This window comes from Pelmatolapia mariae, linkage group LG6 (assembly GCF_036321145.2).
Source record: "Pelmatolapia mariae isolate MD_Pm_ZW linkage group LG6, Pm_UMD_F_2, whole genome shotgun sequence".
NCBI lineage: Eukaryota > Metazoa > Chordata > Actinopteri > Cichliformes > Cichlidae > Pelmatolapia > Pelmatolapia mariae.
Window position 1 is genome coordinate 41,221,350 of NC_086232.1, and position 21,269 is coordinate 41,242,618.

At 43.0% G+C, this 21,269-nt stretch overlaps 2 protein-coding genes across 2 annotated transcripts in view; one reads left to right on the top strand and one right to left on the bottom strand.

Annotated features, from left to right (window-relative positions):
* Positions 1-20,968, bottom strand: part of LOC134628780 (zinc finger protein Aiolos-like) — a 35,589-nt gene extending 14,621 nt beyond the window's left edge. Inside the window, exon 1 of the mRNA XM_063475546.1 lies at positions 20,910-20,968. The gene's annotated coding sequence lies outside the window, so the exon portion shown is untranslated. The remainder of the gene's footprint in view (positions 1-20,909) is intronic.
* On the top strand, positions 1,296-17,682 carry LOC134629560 (insulin-like growth factor-binding protein 4). Its single transcript, XM_063476975.1, has 4 exons — positions 1,296-2,276; positions 10,444-10,607; positions 12,069-12,194; positions 13,492-17,682. Exons 1-4 carry the CDS (start codon positions 1,919-1,921, stop codon positions 13,624-13,626), a joined length of 783 nt encoding a protein of 260 aa, XP_063333045.1. The 5' UTR covers positions 1,296-1,918; the 3' UTR covers positions 13,627-17,682.
* Positions 20,969-21,269: the final 301 nt, after the last annotated feature.

Genomic DNA, 21,269 nt, shown 5'->3' on the forward strand with positions numbered 1-21,269 from the left:
TAACCTTTGACTAACCACCCTGCACCCCCCAAAACACAAACACAGTCAAACACCTCATAACTGACACATAATAACGTTCCTATCCTTGCTGTAAGTTCAGAGACTGTTGAGCAATTCCAGAAACTGCAGCTTGATTTTTTTTCCGTCTCTGTAAAAAAGGAACATAAAATTAAGCGGGTGGCTCGTCTTTTAAATCGAGGCTCAGTAAAAATTTCTAACCTTACCATGGAGCCCTAAAGCAGACTTATGTTTGAGTGTGTTTAAAGTGCTTTGTGGACGTTTCAGATCAGTACCATCGATGTCTCGTAACTAACAACACACGCTGTAGCACCCACCTGAGCGGTGCACGGCCTTGAGAGGCTTGGCTGCTGCCCACGGCCTGCCGGTGGCAACCAGCCACCAGCGTGTAGAAAAAAGCTGAAAGAACGCACACTCACAAAGGCGTTACAATGCATGCTGGGTTTCCATGGCAAAATGGAGGCAAAGAAACACAGGGGGAGAAAAAAGAAAAGCAATAAAAGCCATGATTGAAAACCTTTCGGGCTGGGCGGAGGGCACACATGCACAGGCAAACAAGACGCAAGGAGCACGCTGATTTACAGAGTCTGGCCTGATCAGAAACACACACGTGTGTAATAAACTGCAGCATTGTTAGAACATATCGTGCGATCCCACTGGTGGGAGGCGTTTTTAGGACTGGTGGGGGCAGGGCAGCAGCTGGGAATGGGCGGGGGGGGGGGGGGGGGGGGGGGGGGGGGGGGGGGTCTGTGTTTGACTGTCCATTTGCCTTTTTATAGCTGCCCACTCTAGTTAGGAAAAAGGGAGAGAGAGAGATCTAGGAGCCGAGATAATGAGGAGGTGGGTGGGTGGGTGGGGGGGTTGACGGCACAGCCTGGACTGACCACTGGATGCAGGCACAAACACACGGCGAGACCCTGTTGAGGCAGCAGAGGTTGTTTTCTGCTGTGCATTTGGGGTTGATTAAAGCAGAGCAGCATTGACACGTTGCTTCTTTTTTCCTGGACGTAAATGGTTTTATCTTTTTTAAAAAAAAAGGAAAAAAAATAGAAATCAATATTTGAGAGTGGCTGAGATAAGGGTGGGCTGCAGGGAGAGAGAACAGAGTGATATTCTCTGTGTGAACAAGTGAAAAGGCGATTGGGCTCTTTTTTCCCTCTCCTCTCAGGGCACTCAGGATTGAGAGAGGACAAGTAAGTGAGGGAGAGTGTATATAAGTTTGTGTGCCTGAGTACGAGAGGGAGACAGAGGGAGAGAGCTTTAGCCTGGCTTTTCTCTGCTCTGCCTTTCAGCTCCTCTCTCACTGTAGAAAGAGGCGTGTCCATGGACCAGTATAAAGTCCAAGGAGAGCCACTCGTGTTGAGCCATTCTCAGGAGCGAGTCCTTTGCACTGCACACCAGCAAGAGGAGGAAACTGCAGCTGTTACCAAAAACACGGCCTTTTGCTGACTGGCTTTGCATTTGGACACTTGTAGACCAGATTTTTTGGTGTTTCGGCAGAGCGCGGGCGAGCATCGGGACTCGGACTAGAAGACAGAGCAAGCCTCACCTGAACACGCCGGCGGATATCCTTCCCGCTCGTTCCACCTTAACAAAAAAGAAACCCCCCAAAAACCCCAAAACTTGTTCTCATCACCCACGAGCTGAGCGCATCAAGAGCAGGCTCCAATTTCTGCGGTGTGAAATTGAATCAGAGCAACGGAGAAGCAGTACAGCAGAGGCATTGTGTGCCTGCATTTGAAACACTAACCAGCTGAAAATATCAAAGACTTTCCAGGACAAAGCGTTCCTCTCAAACCTCTTCTCAAAGTGATTATAAGCTGCACCACATTCAGAAGAGAAGGAGGCCAAAGGGACCATACACAAGGGCAAAGGATTGCGTGCAGGTGCCGGGACTGCCATGGTGCGTGGAGGTGGCGTGGCAGTAGCTCCGTCCTGCTGGGGCCTGTGGGTGTTTGGCGCCCTGTCGCTGGCGGCGCTGTGCTTGTCAGACCAGGCCATTCGCTGCCCCGTTTGCTCAGAGGAGCGCCTGGCCAGCTGCCGTCTGCCTGAAGGCTGCGAGGAAACGGTGCGGGAGCCCGGCTGCGGCTGCTGCCCCACCTGTGCCCTGCCTAAAGGAGCCCACTGTGGCGTTTACTCACCCCGATGTGGCACGGGCCTCCGCTGCTACCCGCCGAGGGGCGTGGAGAGGCCGCTGCACTCGCTGATGCATGGCCAGGGGATCTGCACTGATGAGAGGGAGGTGGAGGAGAACTCAGGTGAGAGTGAAACCGGGCTCTTCTTCTTGTTTAGTTACGCTCAAAGCGGCAAAGGTCTTTCTCTCATTTGGTGCCAAAAGCGATCTCTCCAAAGCTGAAGCGGCGTCTCTGCAGACCAGAATGTTTTATCTCTGTGCTCCCCGGACCTTTTTTACCTGATCCGGGCAGAGTTGGGGGGGTGACAATGTGCTGCTTGTTTACCCTAATCTCAGCTAAGCCCTGAAGCAGAGCATGCACACGCACCAGATCCTGATGGGAGAGCGCACACAGTCCCGCCGCTGTCCTGCGGCCGCTCGCTGTGAAAGGGAGCCCTGCTGAAAGATGCAGAGCACCAGGGTGTGCGTGTGCTGCACGCTGCACAAAGTTTACTGAAGGCATCCTGCAAATTTTTTTCTTGTCAGCAGAACTCGCGTATGCCATGTTTAAGTGAGGTCCTGCAGGTGAAGTGCAGGCAGTGAAATGGACTGTGGTGATGCTGGAAATGTGAGAGTCTCAGTGTGTGTGTGTGTGTGTGTGTCTCAGTGAATCTGTGTGTGTTTGTAATGGGAGGAGGTAATAAAAGCTGCTGTATGAAATGACTGTAATGGAGTGTGGCCAGTCTGGAGCTATTAGAGCTCTCTGCAATCAGTAATTTACGTGGTGCTCTTTCATGGATACCCCTGATCCTCCTCCTCCTCCCGCTGCTGCTGCAAATCTCTAACTCTTCTTCTTCTGCTGCTGATGTCTCTATCACACTCTTCTGGCCCAGCTCTCCTTTTCTGTTATTGCATTCCTCTTCCAAAGTCTGTTTCCACTTTCACACAGTGGGATGTCTAATGCTGGATCTGCATATCCAGTTCCAGTTCACTGCACTAACATCAGCTTCTTCCTAACTAGACTTTAACTGCTTGTCTCCACAAAGGGAGTGGTGCTGATTTCCATTAAATCATTTGAGACAACTGTTATAAGGTGGCGGCTCTTTTATTTGTTCCAGATTATTTGCCGCACACATGCTCCCACCTGGACGGGCTTTAGTCGGTGTGAAACTCGCAGGATGCCCATTGTCATTGCAGCATCTGTTTCTCCTGGCCCTGGGAGCACCCCACCTCCTCTCTTGCCCGAACGAGCCCTCGAGCGCATCGCCCACCGTGTCCAGCTCCTTCGTGAGGATGAGCTCATCGGCACTGTTGCTGCCAGAGCTGAAATTAGAGCCTTCTGCTCTCTGCGCAGGGCCAGCATAGGTTAGCCCGGCACATCGCGTGACTGAACGGAATCAGAAAGAAGAGGAAAGCTGTGTTGAGCTTGATATAAAAGGAGAGCTGTTTGGGTCCACACCCGTTTATCTTGCAGAATGTTCTCCCTGAATCTCTCCGATGCTGCATTGTCCAATTAGCTGAGCTGTAGCACACGGAGGGGACTTGGCGGGTTGGAACATTTTGGAAAAGTTTTGTTTTGGGGTTTTTCTGTAATCCGAGCGCTGGGTTCTGTTTGCCTCGACGCTCTTTCTCACCCCCGAGGTCTGTCATAACAAAGCAGGGAAGCTCTGCCCGATAAATCTCACTGTAAATCAATTCTGCTGGCAGCAGCTCAGACCTACTGTATGAGAATGTTTAATGTAAACCGTGGCAGACGGGAGACGATCAGAGAGGCACCGGGGAGAGGCAAAAAAGCTCTAGATTTCCTTTGTGGTGCATTCACCGTACTTATGCATTATTAAACAAGGGGGTGCATCTCCTGAATACATGTCTGACACTGCCCCACTCCTAGCAACAGTGAACATGCCAGATAAAAATAGAAAGAGGGATTGTAAAAACCTAGAGAATTTGCAATAAAAGGACCCTGGGATGCAGGCACATCCTAACAGCGCACTGAAGTGAATTTAGGGTGTTCACGCTGGTAGTCACAGCCCTGCAGCTGCTGGCTGGTGCTGCCTCGTGTTTAGGAAAAGTAACATATTAAATCAGGCTGTGAAGAATTATGAGCTATCTGCCCGTTTCTCTCTTCCTGAACTGAATTTCCATAGCAACAACAGGCAGTATCCTGCGCTGCATGTCAAAGTCTAAGGCAGCTTTAGTGCTTCTTAATATTCCTTTCTCAGGATCCCTCTCGATCTTAATACTTAAAATAAATCATCAAGCGTGTGCTGGCATCTGTTCCCGCATTCCTGCTGGGTCTGCCCCGGTGTCGGGTATTCAGACGCTTCCCTCTTGCAGTGAAACGGATATTATTTACAAACTGATACAGATGTCAGATATGAAAAGTCTTACACCTACAGGCACAGAGGGAGTTGCATGAATGAAGCAGTCGGTGGAGCCAGACTCTGTTCGACTATGTCCAATTTACTGTGACGCACATAGGCCTTTATGAAAGCAGCATGCTAACCTAGATTTTTTCTCCCAGCACAATTTGGGAGCTCCGAACTGGTTATTAAAGATGTGCTTTCTCAAAGTTCTCTCGGCAGATGTCATTTCATATTTGCTTTCTTTGGGTTGTGCAGTGCATTTGTACAGCTGGGGCTCTTGTGCAGCCGTAAATGCGATTAGCTAATTGCTGTTCTCTGTGGGGCAGGGACCCCCTTCCAGAGTTGGAGCAGAGAGATACACAAACAACCCAACTCTGTCCCGGCCACGACACATCCTTAATCTGAGGCGAGTGAATCCTCACGGGCTGGGATTTAAGTCTGAGCCAGAAGTTCAGTAAGAAAAATACTTTAGCTCCATCTCCCGAGAACAAATGGACATTTTTACCTCCTTCAAGGAGGACATGTGACTGGCTTGGTTTGCCTGTTTGTTAGCAGAACTGCTCGAAGAGTTATGGATGGATCTGCATGAACATTTTTGCCCCAGGTGGGGCTTGGCCCAGGTTAAATGGAGTCCCTGGGAGTCGATCCAGATTTGGATCCAGGAATTTTTGGAAAGATTCTTCACCACTTCAAGGTAGAACAAAATTGGACATTTGGTTTCATAGCTTCATGAAAAAAAAAAACATATCAAATTGACACTGGGAGTTATTGTCTTAAAGTTCTCAAGACAATATTACACTCTAATCCGGGCCCAGATGTTCTTCGGAATCCAGGAATTCAATATATACACTAAATAAATCTTTAAATTTTAAATTTCAGTTGGCCTTGGTGTAGGTATGCACCCTTTGACTACATTTTCACCTCTTAACTTCCACTAGGTCACTTAGGAAGCACTGAGTTTAGGGTTAGGGGCCCACATCCTGACCTGTAGATGTGAATCAAACTAAACGCCTCACAGTCTTGATATTAAGAGATTTAAAAAAGTGCGATTCCTCAGCTGTAATCACCAATGTTTGATTTCATTTCCTGTCTTCGCACAGGGGAGAGAATCACTCTGAATGTAAGAATATTCAGCTTACAATCAATCTAATGGAGTTACCCAGAATAGTTTGACCTAGTTCACTGCAGATGCAGGGTTCCCTCTATTCACCACAAAGCACCATCAATGCATAAACTCAGCAAGGATTACTGCTCTCTGTGACAGAATTTACTCACAAATCTGTAAGCAAATGAATCTGCAAAACAAGCAGCAACACAATCTGGCTCCAGGGATATCTTACTGACAGATCCACATCGGCTGAGTTTATATAACAGACATGAATTCAGATTCAGGTTCTGTCTTCATCTCGATTAAAAACAGAATTCCTTTTCTGAAAACACGAGAAACTTAGAGGGGGCAGCGAGCCCCTGTTTCCGAAAAACAAGCTTCATTTTCATCGCCGAACAATGCTTTGATCCAAAAGTTTGACACAGGTTCAAGGATAATGTTTATCCTGATGATGATCCATCTGGAAAAGGTTCAGCCCTATCCTTTACTCGTGTTTTTCTCTCTGATCCACACCTTTGTGTGTGTGTGTGTGTGTGTGTGTGTGTTACATCTGGCTTATAAGGCTGTAGAATGGGGGATTGGGCTGAAGGGGACCTATTATGCTTTTCCTTGTTTTCTGTCATGTCTATATTGTTATAACGGAGGATTCTCACACTAAACACGGTTAAAGTTTCAAATAATGAGGTCAGCGTGTGTAAACGCAAACCATGTGGGTCAAAGCTCAGGCTTCATACTGCTCTAAACGCTCAGTTGCAGACAGTTTTTCTCGGATCGGTTTGCCGTCAGTGAGAGGGGATATCCTTACAAGGTAATCTCAGACGCAAACCTCTGGCTGTGAGAACAGAAGCCTCACACCCTGCTGTTCAAATCTGTTGTCTGCGAGGGTCAGCCGATCAAGACATCTGCCATTAGGAGCCTAATCAGTGTGTTTGAGCCAGAAGATGAACTGAGGGCTGCATAAGTATACGATTTTGAATCATGAAAAGCTGCTTTGAACCTGGAAATGAGCCTCATAGCTATAGTTTCTGAGTTCTGTTTCTGATTATGCACTTTTTTCTGCTAGTTCCTGATGAGCAGCCAGTATATAATCAAGCAGGCATTTTTAATTTTACAGATTTATTGCTCCTAATTGGTTTCTAAAGACTGGGATGTCTGTTTTGACATCCGCTGAGCAGCAGCAGGCTGTGCAGTAGCAGCAGGTTTCTGCTTTTGTGATTTAGTGTTGATTTAACTTTCTTTCAACCTTTCCTTTGACAAATTACCCTATAGCACGGTCCAACATTTTCATTGGCCCTGACAGCAGTCCTGAACACTGTTACTGGTGCTGTGTTAGATTCCAGCTGATGATTAACAGATTCAAAGAAATCTTCTGCCTGGAAACCGAGCGTCTGATACTGATACTCTGGCAGTGTCCAGTGTTGACCAAAAAGAGCAGTCTGTTGGTAGTAAGCCTAGATGAGTTCAGTTTGCTGCCAGAATCGCTTGCAGGGAAGGGGGGAGCACATAAAAGTGTCACCAAACATTTGGGAAAAGAAGACTCCCCAAAGACCATTTGTTTTAAAAGACATTAGCTGTTGTCAGCGCAATATAAGCTATTCTATCGGGTGTCATGAAACTCTTGTCATTTTAAGTTTTATGTTCAAATCAAACTAATCCTCAATGTTTGGACATAAATAAAACATGAATTAATAATTTGTCAGAACAGGAAAGGCCTGAGGCTGACAGAGCTGTGGCTCTCACTGTAACTCAACAGAAGAGAAGAACTTTAGCTTTTTAAGCACTCAAACAAAAAACTAAAGTTCATTTAAGCTTGGTCATTCAGGAGGGGATGACTGCTTTTCTGTATCAGAAGAAGCCAGTTGAGCAGGTTCGTGTGCCTCCTGGATGACTCTTAGGTGATTTAGTTTGGGCACGTCCAACTGGGAGGAGGTCCTGGGGCCGACCCAGAACATGTTGGAAAGATGATGTCTCTCAGCTGGCTTGGGAATGCCTCAGTATGACACCCACAAGCCTGCAAGAGCTGGTTGGGAAGAGGATGGTTTGTGCATGTCTGCTTAGACTGCTACTCCCATAAACCAGACTTGCCAGAAAAGTGTCAGAAATGGACAGATGGATTTAAGAGCATTGTTAAATACATTACTAGAGCAGCTAACATGTCAATGGTGTTTCTGTACCATTCAATATAGAGAGTGATGTAGATCATTTATGGCTAACTTAAGCGTTTCTGTGATTAATTTCACACAGTTGAAAAATATCATATTGTCCAAGTACGGATCCAGTCAAAAGTTTGGACACAATGTTTGTTCCAAGAGCTTATTTTTTTTGCAATAATCCAATAAGCCTAATTAAAAATCCCATTGGCTTTTTGTTTCAGCCACCAGCACAATGTGAACCTCTGGGTTGGCCTATAAAAGAACAGCAACCGTGTGGCACTCTATAAGTAGCAAATACATTTTATAGCTGCTCCCCTTCAGGGTGTGTCCACCAAAACATCTCATTTGTGAATATGCTGTCCTCCAAAGTGATCTCCATGCGCTTTCAGAAAAGTGCTTGATATGATGTTTTCAGCTTTTCAAACCTCCAGGGCTTTCTAGCCTCACCTTAAACATATTCACAGCATCTGTATCTAGTAGAGCACGAATGAATAATCTGTAAAAGGCTGCATGTCATGTTTTTGTACAAATGTCTCGTAATGGACGATCTTCAATCTGAGATCCAAGTTAGGACAAGTATAAACGAGTGGAAAGCACTCTGAGCATAACCAAATATTTATTTGGGGAGAACATTTGTCTTTGGGCTTCACAGCCTCAGCCTTAAAAGCCACTAACAGTGGAATCTGAAATCTGATGACCCCTTCGTGTCACTGTTCTACAGTCTGCAGAGAGAAGGCAAATATATAAACAGACACATGTGGCCTGGACTTGTTATGATGTGGATTAAATAACGTACTGAGACGAACTTGTGTAAAGTGGGGTTTTTCTTTTCTAGCGATGAATGATGCCCCTCGGCACGTCACGCTCACTATGACGAAGACGTTGGCAGCAACGCGAAGACAAATATTTATGTAAAAGCTAGGTTGAGCAAGCAATGCAGTTTATTGTGTAAGAGCTTTTGAGTTTGTCTGCTAAATACTCCCAGTCAGAAGCTGCGTTATCGTTCTGCTAACTTATCACAATGACTAGTTGACGATGACCTAAATCTGCTGATTAACAAACAGGTGAGGGTGTCTGTTTGAACTGATTACAGTCTCAGCTTTGGTTAATTAAAATGTACCTGGTCCCTGATTCTGAGTGTGATTGTCTGCTCACTCCAGAACTTCCTTTATCTCTGCTGTGCACCTGTGACTAACAATGCGCTGCAAATGTGTCAGCATAGGCCTGACAATGCCCTGAAGGAATGATATTTAGATGCCAAGAGCTTGCGATCCAAATCAGATGAAACCACACAGAGAAGTGGCGACTTCCTCCACGGAAAACAGCAGTGGTAGCAAACAGGACATGCCACCCCTGACCCACTTTGACTCACTCTACGTGGAGTCGGAAAAAGTCTGAACCGGCAAAAGAGGAGAAAGAACAACTAGGAAACAGATGAAACCCCAATGGCTCTTGTGGAAGAAAGTGCTGATGAGCAAGGTTTAACAGCAAAGAGACTAAAAATATAAACAGCTGAGATATACTTTCCCCCCCAGACAAACAAGCAACATGACCTTTCGTGAGGTTTAGAGAAACACGGTCACCGATCAAGTTGTAAAACCCTCTAATCATCCCCAGGAAGTGGCCCGGGATCCTTAAAAGGGCATTCCAGGACATGTTTAAGAGTCTAAACTACAAAGGAAAGGTTTCTGTATTTGAGCCTTTATGCACCTGAGAAAAGGCTGCATGTTGCACAAGATTAAGGAGGCTACAAACCCTTGTTTCACTGTCTATGCCAGGAGCAGTTAGCTGGATGCCTGGCAGTGATCAGTGATATTAACCAGAGCTCAGATCTGGTTCAGTGATCAGAGAAAGACCAGTTTAAAAATTGTAAAACTACACTTTGAAGTCCTTTGATGCCAGTGCCAATTTGTAAGAAAGCCATGGATTATGAGCACAAAGTCCAAAGCGCTGCCAAGCCTTAAACGCCACAGGTGAAAGGCAAGATGCATGAGAACCGAGACTTCGCATTTTATTCTTTACTTTGCCCTTCTCGTGCCCCCAAAAGCTTGTGACAGTGCAAATACTCTCAAACAACCTCCATCTGGTGCGGACTGTGGTTGTTGTGGAGGGGTGGAGAATGACGAGGCAGGGGGGCATTTCCTCAGGAAGCAGCTGGTTGCCTGCTGGGCTCATACTGCAGGATGATGGAGATGCAAAGGTGGCACAGACCCCCCCCCTTCATACAAACAAGCAGGAACAAGGCTGCGTGTCCTTGTAGTTAACCTGGCCTCGTTTTTAGCCTACATTCATCACACTGTTGGCTGTCCGTTGAAGAACGAGGAGGACTATTAGAACAGAACAGTTAGATGCTTCACTTCACACTTTTATCATTTAAATGAGAAATTATTAGCTTTCACTGCCATTCCTGAAGTAAACTTTCACTAAAATACATTTTGGACTGTTGGTAAGACAAAATAAGGTATTTGAAGTCATCAAGGAATGCACTATTTAACTTTTTGGAGCTCCTTCTGTACAGTTAGGTTCATGCCCCCATAAAGGAACTGCCAGTAAATAAGAAGACTTCTAGAAAAGTATTTTATAAACCTGCTGTGAACAGCATTTTTTTAAAACACATTTATTTCAAGGATTCATAAACCGCTTGTTTGAATTTGAAGATCTAAAGTTTTACTTCTTGTTGTTTAGCTATGGACAGGCAGGAAGAGATGACTCCCGAACACCCGAACAACAGCAATATCCGGTGCAGTCCACAGGACAAGCGGTGCATACAGAAGACCCTGGCCCGGCACCCTCCAAAATCCACAAACCTGAGAAGCAACAACGCCAGAGAAGATGCCAAAGCTATCCTGGTGAGAGAAATGATCCTCGGGCATTTCTTACGTTTCACAGAAAAAACAAGAAACCCAGACGATCTCCGCTGCAGCGAAATGCCTGAATCCAGCAGGTGTTTTACATTACGGCTTTACAGTTCCAGATTCACAAGCGTGTAACAGGCAGGTTATAAATTGAACAAATTAGTTATTTACAGGCTGTAACATTTGGTCTTGTGAATGAAAGTACACGTGCATATTTTCATTAGCGTGCCATTAGCTGTTCAAACCTGGATCCTAATCCGTCACAGGCACGTTATTCAGTGCATTAATTTCGCACAGACGTGGAACATCGACGCACAGAAATAACACATTTAGAGCTCGAGTTCACATTTCTCAGGGTCAGATGCTGGGTACAAACACACCGGCTTACTTAAAGCTGCTTTTTCATAATCAGTGTCTTCTGTGCACTCAGATATAACGCTGTGCGACTTCAACCGCAAAAAAAACGACAACATTTTAATCCTATCCCCTTCAAGGGTTTCTCCGTGAACACTTTAATCAGGTACCATCTTTAAATTACTCCCTGTAAAAGCCTGCTCTGACGACTTCCTGCGCTGGACCCCAGCCATGTTTTCTTAGTTTTCATTTTATTTTGGGAAAAGAGGAGGAAGAGGCAGGGCAGCCAGATCTGTCAGCAGGGTGGGTGGTTAGACTGTGCTGGTGTGGTCATTGCCGCAGTTCAGATGAATGCTGAACTCGGCACTGACAGTCTGACCCTGGGGAACAAACCAATGGTGCTCAACCCTCTGAATATTTAAGAAACACGCAGGCGTGCTCCTGATGGACCACCTTTGTGTTGGGACACCACTATTTGGTATAAGTAATAGGTGGAGACCCATGATAATCTTTAACATGGGATTATTGATGCAGAATGGTAAATGGTAAATGGCCTGTATTTGTATAGCGCTTTACTAGTCCCTAAGGACCCCAAAGCGCTTTACACATCCAGTCATCCACCCATTCACACACATTCACACACTGGTGATGGCAAGCTACATTGTAGCCACAGCCGCCCTGGGACGCACTGACAGAAGCCGATGTTCTACGAAGAACTCGCAAATGAGCACGTTTAAGAGGTCAGAACGGGACATACACAGGCCGTTCAAAACTTAGGAGTCGACCTTAACAGGATAGCTGCCAAATCAGGGTTTAGCTTTTTATGGGTTGAGTCACAAACTGCAGTTTGTGAGTAATCAAAATATTTTTCACTGTGTTCTGAAATCGTGTTTTTGGCATTACTCATCACTTTTCATTACTGACTACAATGGTAACTTAAGATGGGTGACGCTTTTTAAAAGTAAATCTAAACTTGCTGGAGATTTTTCCATGATTTTAATGAGCAAAGAGAATAATTTTCTTCCATTTTTTAGTGCCTGTTTATATGTGTGGTTGACAGCTGGTCTTTAAACGTCAAATCAAATCTTATTGCTCCTACAGGCCCCGTGTCGTGCTGAGCTCCAGAGAGCGTTGGACAGATTGGCATCGAATACTCGCACACACGATGACCTCTTCACGATCCCCATACCCAACTGTGACAAAAATGGAGATTTCCACCCTAAACAGGTCTGTACTTTCCAGCTTTCACTCAGTGTGAAATGCCGAGCAGACCGCAATCTGACCATGTCAACTGGTGAACTGTGAATCTCAATCATGAAGCCGTTACCAATAAAAATGCCTATCTTTATAGTTCAAAGAGTTCCTTTCAAACTACATAAGCAATCTTCTCGCCAAGACACAAAACATGCCTGCAGCTGATGACATACAGTCTAAATAGTTCAAGATCAACACAAAAGTGTCTCCAAGCAGACTGTCACGGTCATGCCAAGATCGTTATTGTTCTAAGCTCACATGGAAAGTGATTTACTCTCAGAAATCAAGACTGTGTGTAAAGCGGTTTCCCCTAAACTGTTGGACAGTAATCACTTTGTTGTTGCGATGGATGCAATTAGTTCTTGGATGAAGTTACCTGCTTTTTTTGGGGTTAGTTTATTTTTTTGCCTTTGAGAGATTGGGCAAGCGTGCAGATAAGAGTGAGGGAGAATGAGAGGAGATAGGGCTGCTCTGAGCTGCACATGCAATCAAAGCAGCAGACGCAGAGTCAGTGATAAAAGGCAAGCTCTGCTAAGGCACCCGTCATCAAAAGTCTGAGCTGTGCAGATTGTGTAACATGGCTAAAGTATCTCTGTCTGCTCAGATTCGCAGGCATCTGTTTACTGTTTAACTAAAACTGCGCTGTGATAAAACGTATTGGGAAGTAAAGCACAGGTCATTGGGGACAACTGGGAATCATTTCATGGCAGGGTTGCTCTGAGATTGTTAACTCGTCTGTGTTGGAGGCTTTTTGAAACCAAATCATGATGGGAAAAGTGCAAACGCACACAATAAATTTAGTTTTACAGTAACTGTTGAAAGCTCAAAAAAGGAATGCTTTAGCTAAATAATTCAACTGCTTTAAACACTTCTCACACTCTGTTTGGATCCACTGGGTATAATTTCTGTAATGTGTGATTGTGTTTTTAGCAAAGTAAGCAGCATTATCTCAATCTGGAGCTGCGATATTACATTTCGGTACAGTGGGAATGTCTTTAAATATCACAACGAAGGTCATCTTTTCATTGATGAGTCTTGTTACACTCCTAGCAAGACTAGTAGAGTCCAAACCAAAAATATGCAGGAACAAATTAGCAGAATAGGTTCTCTTTAAAACTCCATGCAGTCAAAACAAAGCAATAATTTACCAAACGTGTACAGCGCCATAAAATTGATATGACCCGCAGAGCTGTATGTCTCCTCTGCCTCACAGTTAGTCCAGAAAAACTGTTACAGAACTAGAATAACGCCTTTATCTTTATGCTTGCAGTGCCACCCTGCACGTGACGGCCAGCGGGGAAAATGCTGGTGTGTGGATCAGAAGACGGGCCTGAGGCTGCCGGGGCCGCTGGAACTGCGAGGGGATCTAGACTGCCACCAGTTAATTGCTAGCCTGAGGGACTGAAGACGAGGGGGGAAGCAGTGGGGGTGCAGGACCAGCTGAATTCTACTGGTGCTTATTAGTAGAACTATATGACTAAAGGACTTCATTCTTAAGCCTCACTCTACCTGAGGCCAACGGTACTTGAGCTTGTGCAACAAAAAGGAAACCATTGAATTGAGTTCTTTTGCTATCTTGTTTCTGTGTGTGCGGGTATGTGATACGAGTCTTTTGAGCACTTGTTCTGTTTTCTTTGTATCACGTGAACTTTAGGCCAATAGTCCTCAGACACATGTGCTTTAAAGTACCAGGTGGCAGAAGAAAGGCACACATACACTTCCAGATAACAGTTGTGGTTGTGATCTTTGAGAAAGAGAGAATGCAGAGCGTGTCATTTTCTCTGGTTTTAGTGTAGCATTCTGGGAAAAAAAGCAGTCACTCCACCCAACAGTCAAACCTGAGATTAAACATTTGTTTCATTCTTTCTGGAGCACTTATTCACCTGAATTTCTGGACAATCCGGAAAGATTCTCAAAAGATTGTGCACCAGCTTCTTCTTTTTTTAAGTAACTTGTGACTCTTAGTCTGCTATTCTTTCTTTTGTAAACCCCACTCATCTAATAAGCAAGTGAAATCAAACCATAAAATGCGTTTGCTTGCGTTTGATAAACACAAAGTTTACTTCAGCCACGGCATCAGAGTAGCAATAACAGATGGGACGAGAACGAGAGAAAGAACGAAAGAAAGAAACAGGGAAGAAAAGGAATGCATCAACCCCTGTCTCGAATTACCAAAATGATAAGCCATAGCTTTTCACACCACAAAGACCAAAGTGAAAAGTGAGATTAGTCTGCAAATCTGTATCTCACAGAGCCCAGAATAGTTTTGCTTCATCACCCCGTGGTTAACTCTGCACCCCCTCCCTCTTTGAGCTCTCTCTAGCATAAAGGACTGGCAGCGTAGCTGGGTTAGAAACTCTGTGCACTGCTGATAGGATAATCTTGTTTCTCCAGCTGGTGCTAAGATGCCAGTAGGACTCGTGTTTGTATGAATATGCTCCGATGTAGGGGATTTATCTCCAAACAGACTGCATGGCAGAACTTTCGGTGGTGCTACATATTGATTGTGCCAAAATACAAAAGAAAGAAAAAAAAAAGGAAAATGTTTCTGCACTTTTTGGGTATTGTTTCCGATTGGAGTGACGAGGGGAGCAATTAGCATCAGCAAATGTGAGGATCACCTTTGTTTGAAAAAGGCTTTTCCTGCAGGTTTTCAGTGTTATTGTCAAATGATAAAAAAAAGAAAATCCCACATTAGCTTTGCACTATCACTGCAGCTGCCTGGCTGAATGTTTCATTAGTCAGTTCTGTAAATATAGAAGCAGAGTGTAATAAAGTTTAATGATTAAACTCCTCGCAGCAAAGTAAACTTATAGCCAACATAAAATTGGGATTGGATGACTGCGGCGAAGCAGTAAAGATAACGCAGCGATGATGTGGAAATAAAAATTCCTCTGCTTATCTGTTATCACGCATCTGTTGAGGATTACAATAATAATTAAAGGAGTTCATTATCAGTGCAAATGTCACGGTTTTCGACTTTGGTTGTTACTGACTCAAGAAAAGATTGTTGTTGCTGTCGTTGGTGTCCTGGCAGTTTGGGCCCAGGATTCACTAGAAAAGAGGTTCAAAAACCAAAGAACAAAACAGCATTAACATTAACCTAACAAAGCACTGGTGTGTGGGCTATAATTTTAAGATGTGTCAAAAACAAAAAGACACTTAATACAAAATTTTGGCTTTCTTTTTACTTTCTGTATGTCCACCAACTGATTTTACCTAAACAATATTTAAGTTTTAAATCACGGAGCGGTACATTCAGCTCCAAACTGAATAATAAACATGCCATGAAAATTCATTCATTTTTGCTTTTTACCTTTCCCACAGTGCATTGGGTTTTGACTTTATAAAAAGCAGGACAGATAAACAGAGACTGAGAAAAGAAAAATAATCTGAGCTTATCTCCCGTGCTTACTGGGAAAGGTAGTAAAATATATAACCAGTGATAGCTGCTTTCAGCCCAGGTCTCTGTGGAAAACTGATATTCCCAATGTTAATGTGATCATTTTCTCTTTATGCAACTCAGTCAAGAAATTGGATTTTATTGGACTTATTATGCTCATTGCCAACTCCATATCTTGATTCTTAGATTCTAGTAGAGCAGCTTCAAAACAGCTAAAATAGCTTAAAAGTAATGCTCATTTATCTTACACTGGGTCCTGGTGCTGTCTCCCTTTCCTCTCCCTTTAAGCCAACTGTGCTGTCTGGCAAACAAACAATCAAGGTGTCTTCTGCCATAGACTGTATATTAAAGATAGATGAGTTTACGCCAATATTGAAGAGTGCCTTAAACTTAAAGAACAGGTAGCAGAGGGCAGGCCTCTTAATTCTAAAAAGAAACCCAATTGTTTAAGTCTATGGGAAAATGGCCCTCAGCTCTTTGCTTTGTGACCTAAATGTGACTTTATGGGTTCAGTCACTAGTTTGACTACTTCTGTATACATTATGATTTATATTCCATAAATTAAAGTTGCCATTAGTGTCCAGGATATCTTATGACTGAACCTTGTGACTAAATGAGTAAATGTGCTAGCGTGCACTGTCCCTCAGGTTTTGAATCAGATCTGCCCCCATGTTCATGACATCTGGTTTGAAAACACTAAGACAGCGATGTGAAGACCCTCATCACGATGGGTGTCCTCATCTTTTATATACAGTCTATATGTATAAAGCCAAGAGGGATGAGAAACAAACAAACAAACAAACAAACAAAAAATCCCAAATAACAGAGCATTTAGAGCACTCTGCACATTGGACAGTGTACTTGTACATTCACCATTATAACAGACTATGAGACAAATGAAGGAAAAACATATTTTTTCTTTTCTTTCTTTCTTTTTTTTTCAAATGGAAAACTCTCAAAAAGGTTTATTATGATTAAACCCTGTAATGTTTAATCATAATAAACAATTCGAGCAACAATGACCAAACTCAGCATCTTTTCTTGTCTCTGTGTTAACCAAGTTTTGCTCTCATATAAAGCATGAGTCAAGTTTCCACACACAGGTAACAGGGTATAAAAGTAACAATAAAATCCAAATAAATCAAGCTACGATAATCTAATCACTGAAGCCAACGCTCAGTTTAAACATTTTTAGATACAGCACATGTCATTGACGTGCAGTTTTAGTTGGTAGTAAAAACAGACATGCATCCAAAGGTAGTTCACGTAACCACAGATAGATAAGTAGAAGACGGTATGGGTGGAGAATAATTGCTGCGGCTTGAGAAAATCAAACCGAAAACTCGTTGCAAAGACTACGAGCACGTTAAAATAAAGACGCCAGTTCTCATTCAGTGAACTCACAAAGATCGTTCCAGCAAATCCTATCTTACAATTCATCAACTAATGAAGTGTTACTAAACACGTTTGTCTGTTAAAACAGTCTTAATCCTTGTGAGAGATGAAAAATGGTTTTGGCTTTGACTGTGTAAAGGCCTTCTAACTACATAAATGGTGTATTTAAGCTATAGTAAGTTGCTTGTCCTCTGACTTTGCTGTACTGAACTGTAATTACATTTCTCGACAATAGACTGTTTGCATTTGATATTATCTGTTAATGTGTAGAACATATGAAGTAATGTTTGCATGCATACAAATGGACTGAGGTTGGGAACAGCTGAAGTCTTGTGTATGTTTCCAGAACAGGATTGTTATACTTAAACACTGAAGTGATCAAACAACTGAAATATAGAGTTTCAAATGAAATAATCAGCTACATTTTAAATGTTTTCCTGATGAAAATGTACACATTGTAATACAACGATTAAAATACATAGAAACTACAGTGTAGCTTGGTGTTATTAGTCGCAGCAGTGATATAAACCTGCATTCCTTCTGACGTCCAGCAGGTGGCGAGTCCCTTGGCTGCCAAAGGAAATAAGATTGTAGTAACTGAGAATTAAAAAATAAACCTTCCACTAAATTCTTTTCTGACCTCAATAAACATTGATTGGTTGATTTCAAGGTCTCAAATGCTAGTTTAACATAGAATAATGTTAACTTTTTAAAGTATTGTCACATTTAGAGTAAAACTGGACAAAAAGAAGGATGTGCTTTATGGTGTGACTATATCCTCTATTGTTTTAGTGAGGTGGCGCAGAAAAAAAATAACATTTGGTGCCCACCCTAATCAGGTTTAATGTAGAGTGAAAGAAAACTAACCTGTATTACGTTTGTAAACATTTTTTGTTACCTGGCTTTTCACATATCCAAGCATAAGAGATATTTCTGTTTATCAAATCTGCAGATAAAAATAAATACATAAAAATGCATAGATTTGTCCTGTAAGGGTAACACAGATTCTTTACCTTACTATTTAGGACTAATTGTGTTTTTGTGTCTAGTCACCCACCAAAAAAACAAAAAAACCTGCAATGGGTGACATCATTTATATACAGTCAGTGTTTATAGCAGATACTAGTTCCACTGATGGATCATGGAAAACAGTCATCTGGTTGTCATTAAATATTTTTTTTATTTTTTATCCCACTGGGAAACGTGATTTCTTGGAGTCCTCGCTTCCTGAGTACAAATGCAAAAAGTTCACTTGAGCATTTGTGGGATGTGTCTGACGCACAGAGGCCTCACACTTTGACCCTCAGGGCCCGAAGTACCGACTGCCAAATTCCTGGGGTCTGTCCATGCCTTGACAGGTCAGAGTTAAACTGAAGGCACAGTTGGATGTGTACAAAGGTAGCAAAACACTGTAGTATGAAAATGTCAGAGATATATTTTGGAGAATGGTGCATCAAATCTGAAATATGCTCTATTTAGTGTTATTATTATTTATCAATAAAGACTTGGTCTTATCATTTCTTATCAGTGTCCCAGTTTAGTACAGTTAATTATAGTTCTTAGTCTTGAAGCGTTTTTTTTTTTTTAAATATCTAAGTTGTATGTATCCAATCTCAGATCTTTACTGACCCTTCTGGATAAAACTGCCTGTTAAACATGCTCTTGCAGTGAATCTTATGTGAAATATTTCTGTGATTGAATAACTAAATATGAGATCCATTTTTCTAGTGAATATAATTAACTCATGTTTAAATAAATAAATAAATATAGATTCCAGTGTTTGTCTGTCTCTGGCAACCATGTGTGACTATTTCAATGTGCTTACATGGGATTTGTCAGATAAGTGAAGTACAGCATTGCCCACCTTTGAGCACCAGATCATCATAAAGTTGTTCGAGATACTCAGACTCAACATACCCAGTAAACTTCTGGCCCGGGGCCAGTAAAAAGTATACTGGGCAGCTGGATGGATAATGAGTTGACGAATGCAATGAACTGAAGCAAACTATTCTTAGCAAGCAGTTTTTCACCACAGTCAGTATTTTTACTTTAACACTGTGAAGTCATCATAGGTGGGATATTTAACCCGATCAAATGTTATATTTCAAAGCTGTTAAGTAAGGATGTAAGGATGACAACTTAGACATAAAAGGGTTAAAGAGAGTGTATGAGGCAAGGAAAATAAAGACGCTGTGCTTAGAGTCAATGAAAACAGCAGGAGGGCTGCATTGGTGCAGGACTCAGAACAAATCTTTCACTTATATATGCAGTAAAAAGAATGTAGCGAGCAACACATTTGCTAATAAAACGTTTCAGCTCAGGTGGACTCAAACAGAGAGGAGTAGCGATGATGCTCAGGATCGCTTTGCTATACCACAAAAAAAAAAAAAAAAAAGCACAATTGCACCTCCACTCACACATGGTGAAGCAGCCTGCAGAAGATGGAGACACTGTGGTCACAAAAGGACGGACACGGTCAGCAACGATACTCAGGCAGGCTCTGCAGGTTAAACAATGCTGAGTTAGTACTAAAGAGCCCAAAGTGTACCAAGAAAATATCCCCCAGCACCACCACTAGCGTGAACCGCTGATGCAAGCAAAGATGCATCCACTCCCTCGCTCATGCCAGTTACACCAAATTCTGAGCATCCAAATGTCACAGCAGAAATTGAGACTCATCAAACCAGGTAACGCTTCTCCAATCTTCTCCAATTTTGGCGAGCCTGTGTGAACTGTAGCCTAGGTTTCCTGTTCTTAGCTGACAGCAGTGGCACCTGGTGTGGTCTTCTGCTGCTGTAGCCCATCTGCTTCAAGACTAAATGTATCTTTGGATATGTTCTGCATATCTTGGTTTGCATACCTTGAGTTACTGTTGTCTTGCTATCAGGGCGAAGCTGTCTGGCCTTTCTCCTCTGACCTCTGGTATCAATGAGGGATTTTCAACCAGAGAACTGTTGCTGACTGGATATTTTCTCTTTTTTGGACAATTCTCTGCGAACCCTAGAGATGGTTGTGTGGGGAAATCCCAGCAGATCAGCAGTTTCTGAAGTAATCAGAGCAGCCTGGCACAAACAACCATGGCAGTTTCAAAGCCATTTAATTACATTTCTTCCCCTTTCTCCTGCTCGGTTTTAAATTCAGCTGGTAGCCTTAACCTTGTCCACATGCCTAAATGCACCGAGTTGTTGCTATGTACATGCCTGATTAGATATTTATCATGATTAGTTATTTATATCACTTTAATGAGCAGCTGAACCAGTGTACTTAACTGAGTGTTACTCTGGGCTATTGTGACCAAACTAAGCAGGGTATAAACCTCTGAATAAAACGTGACTACATAATGAGCTTTAGCGATCTGGTGAACAAAAATACATTATTGGGAAAAAAAAAAAAAGTATATCAAGTTGTTGCCTCGAGACCAAATGTAGAAAATAAAATATTTAGAAGGTATGACAGAAAATATGTACAAGGAGAATTTATGTTCTCACATCTTAATCTGGCACTAAATATTTCCCTCAGCCTACAGTGAAAGCTTTTTAAATTGACGCGTTAATCATAAAACTCGATGCAGTTATGCGAGGAACCTCTGGAAGGTTACATCATGATAATGTGTGTTTAGCAGCTTCTAAAAATATCTCTGCCATCTAACACCAGAGTAAACTTTCACGTCTGCTTAGTTCCACTGCCTGAGTCTATTTTGGCTTTATATGCCTAAGAACTGATTGTGCATTACCAGAGGAGCTTCATGGACTCATTTAAAGTGTCACATGGGATATTCTGCCTCTGGGCATCCACAATCCCACAGCTATACCTGGGAGGCCCTGCACAAATGTCCATGTAAAGCCTGCATTGTAACCGAACTTGCAGGAAGCATGTGACCTCCACCCTACCTCCAGATGCACTCTGTTGCAGGTGTGCAAGGTTAAACAAGGTCCTTGCCATGCCTCATTTGGAATCTGTTCTCTGTCTCATCCGTTCAGCTTTCTGGCCTTTTGTGACCTGGAGAGTCAAAGGAAGGTGAAGCACCAGATGAGCTCACATCGGTGTCTGAATGCATATTGTGCAGGAGGCAGGTCATGCAGAAGTAAAATAACCTCTCAAGTGTACAGAGTAAACAGAAAGAAAGAGGGTCACAATGACCACAATCAATTAACAAATTCAAAACAAGAACTATTCAGGCTGAATGGGCCAAATCCCACAGGCTTTTCTTTGTTTTTTTTAGGGAACTCACTATTACAACTATTGACCTG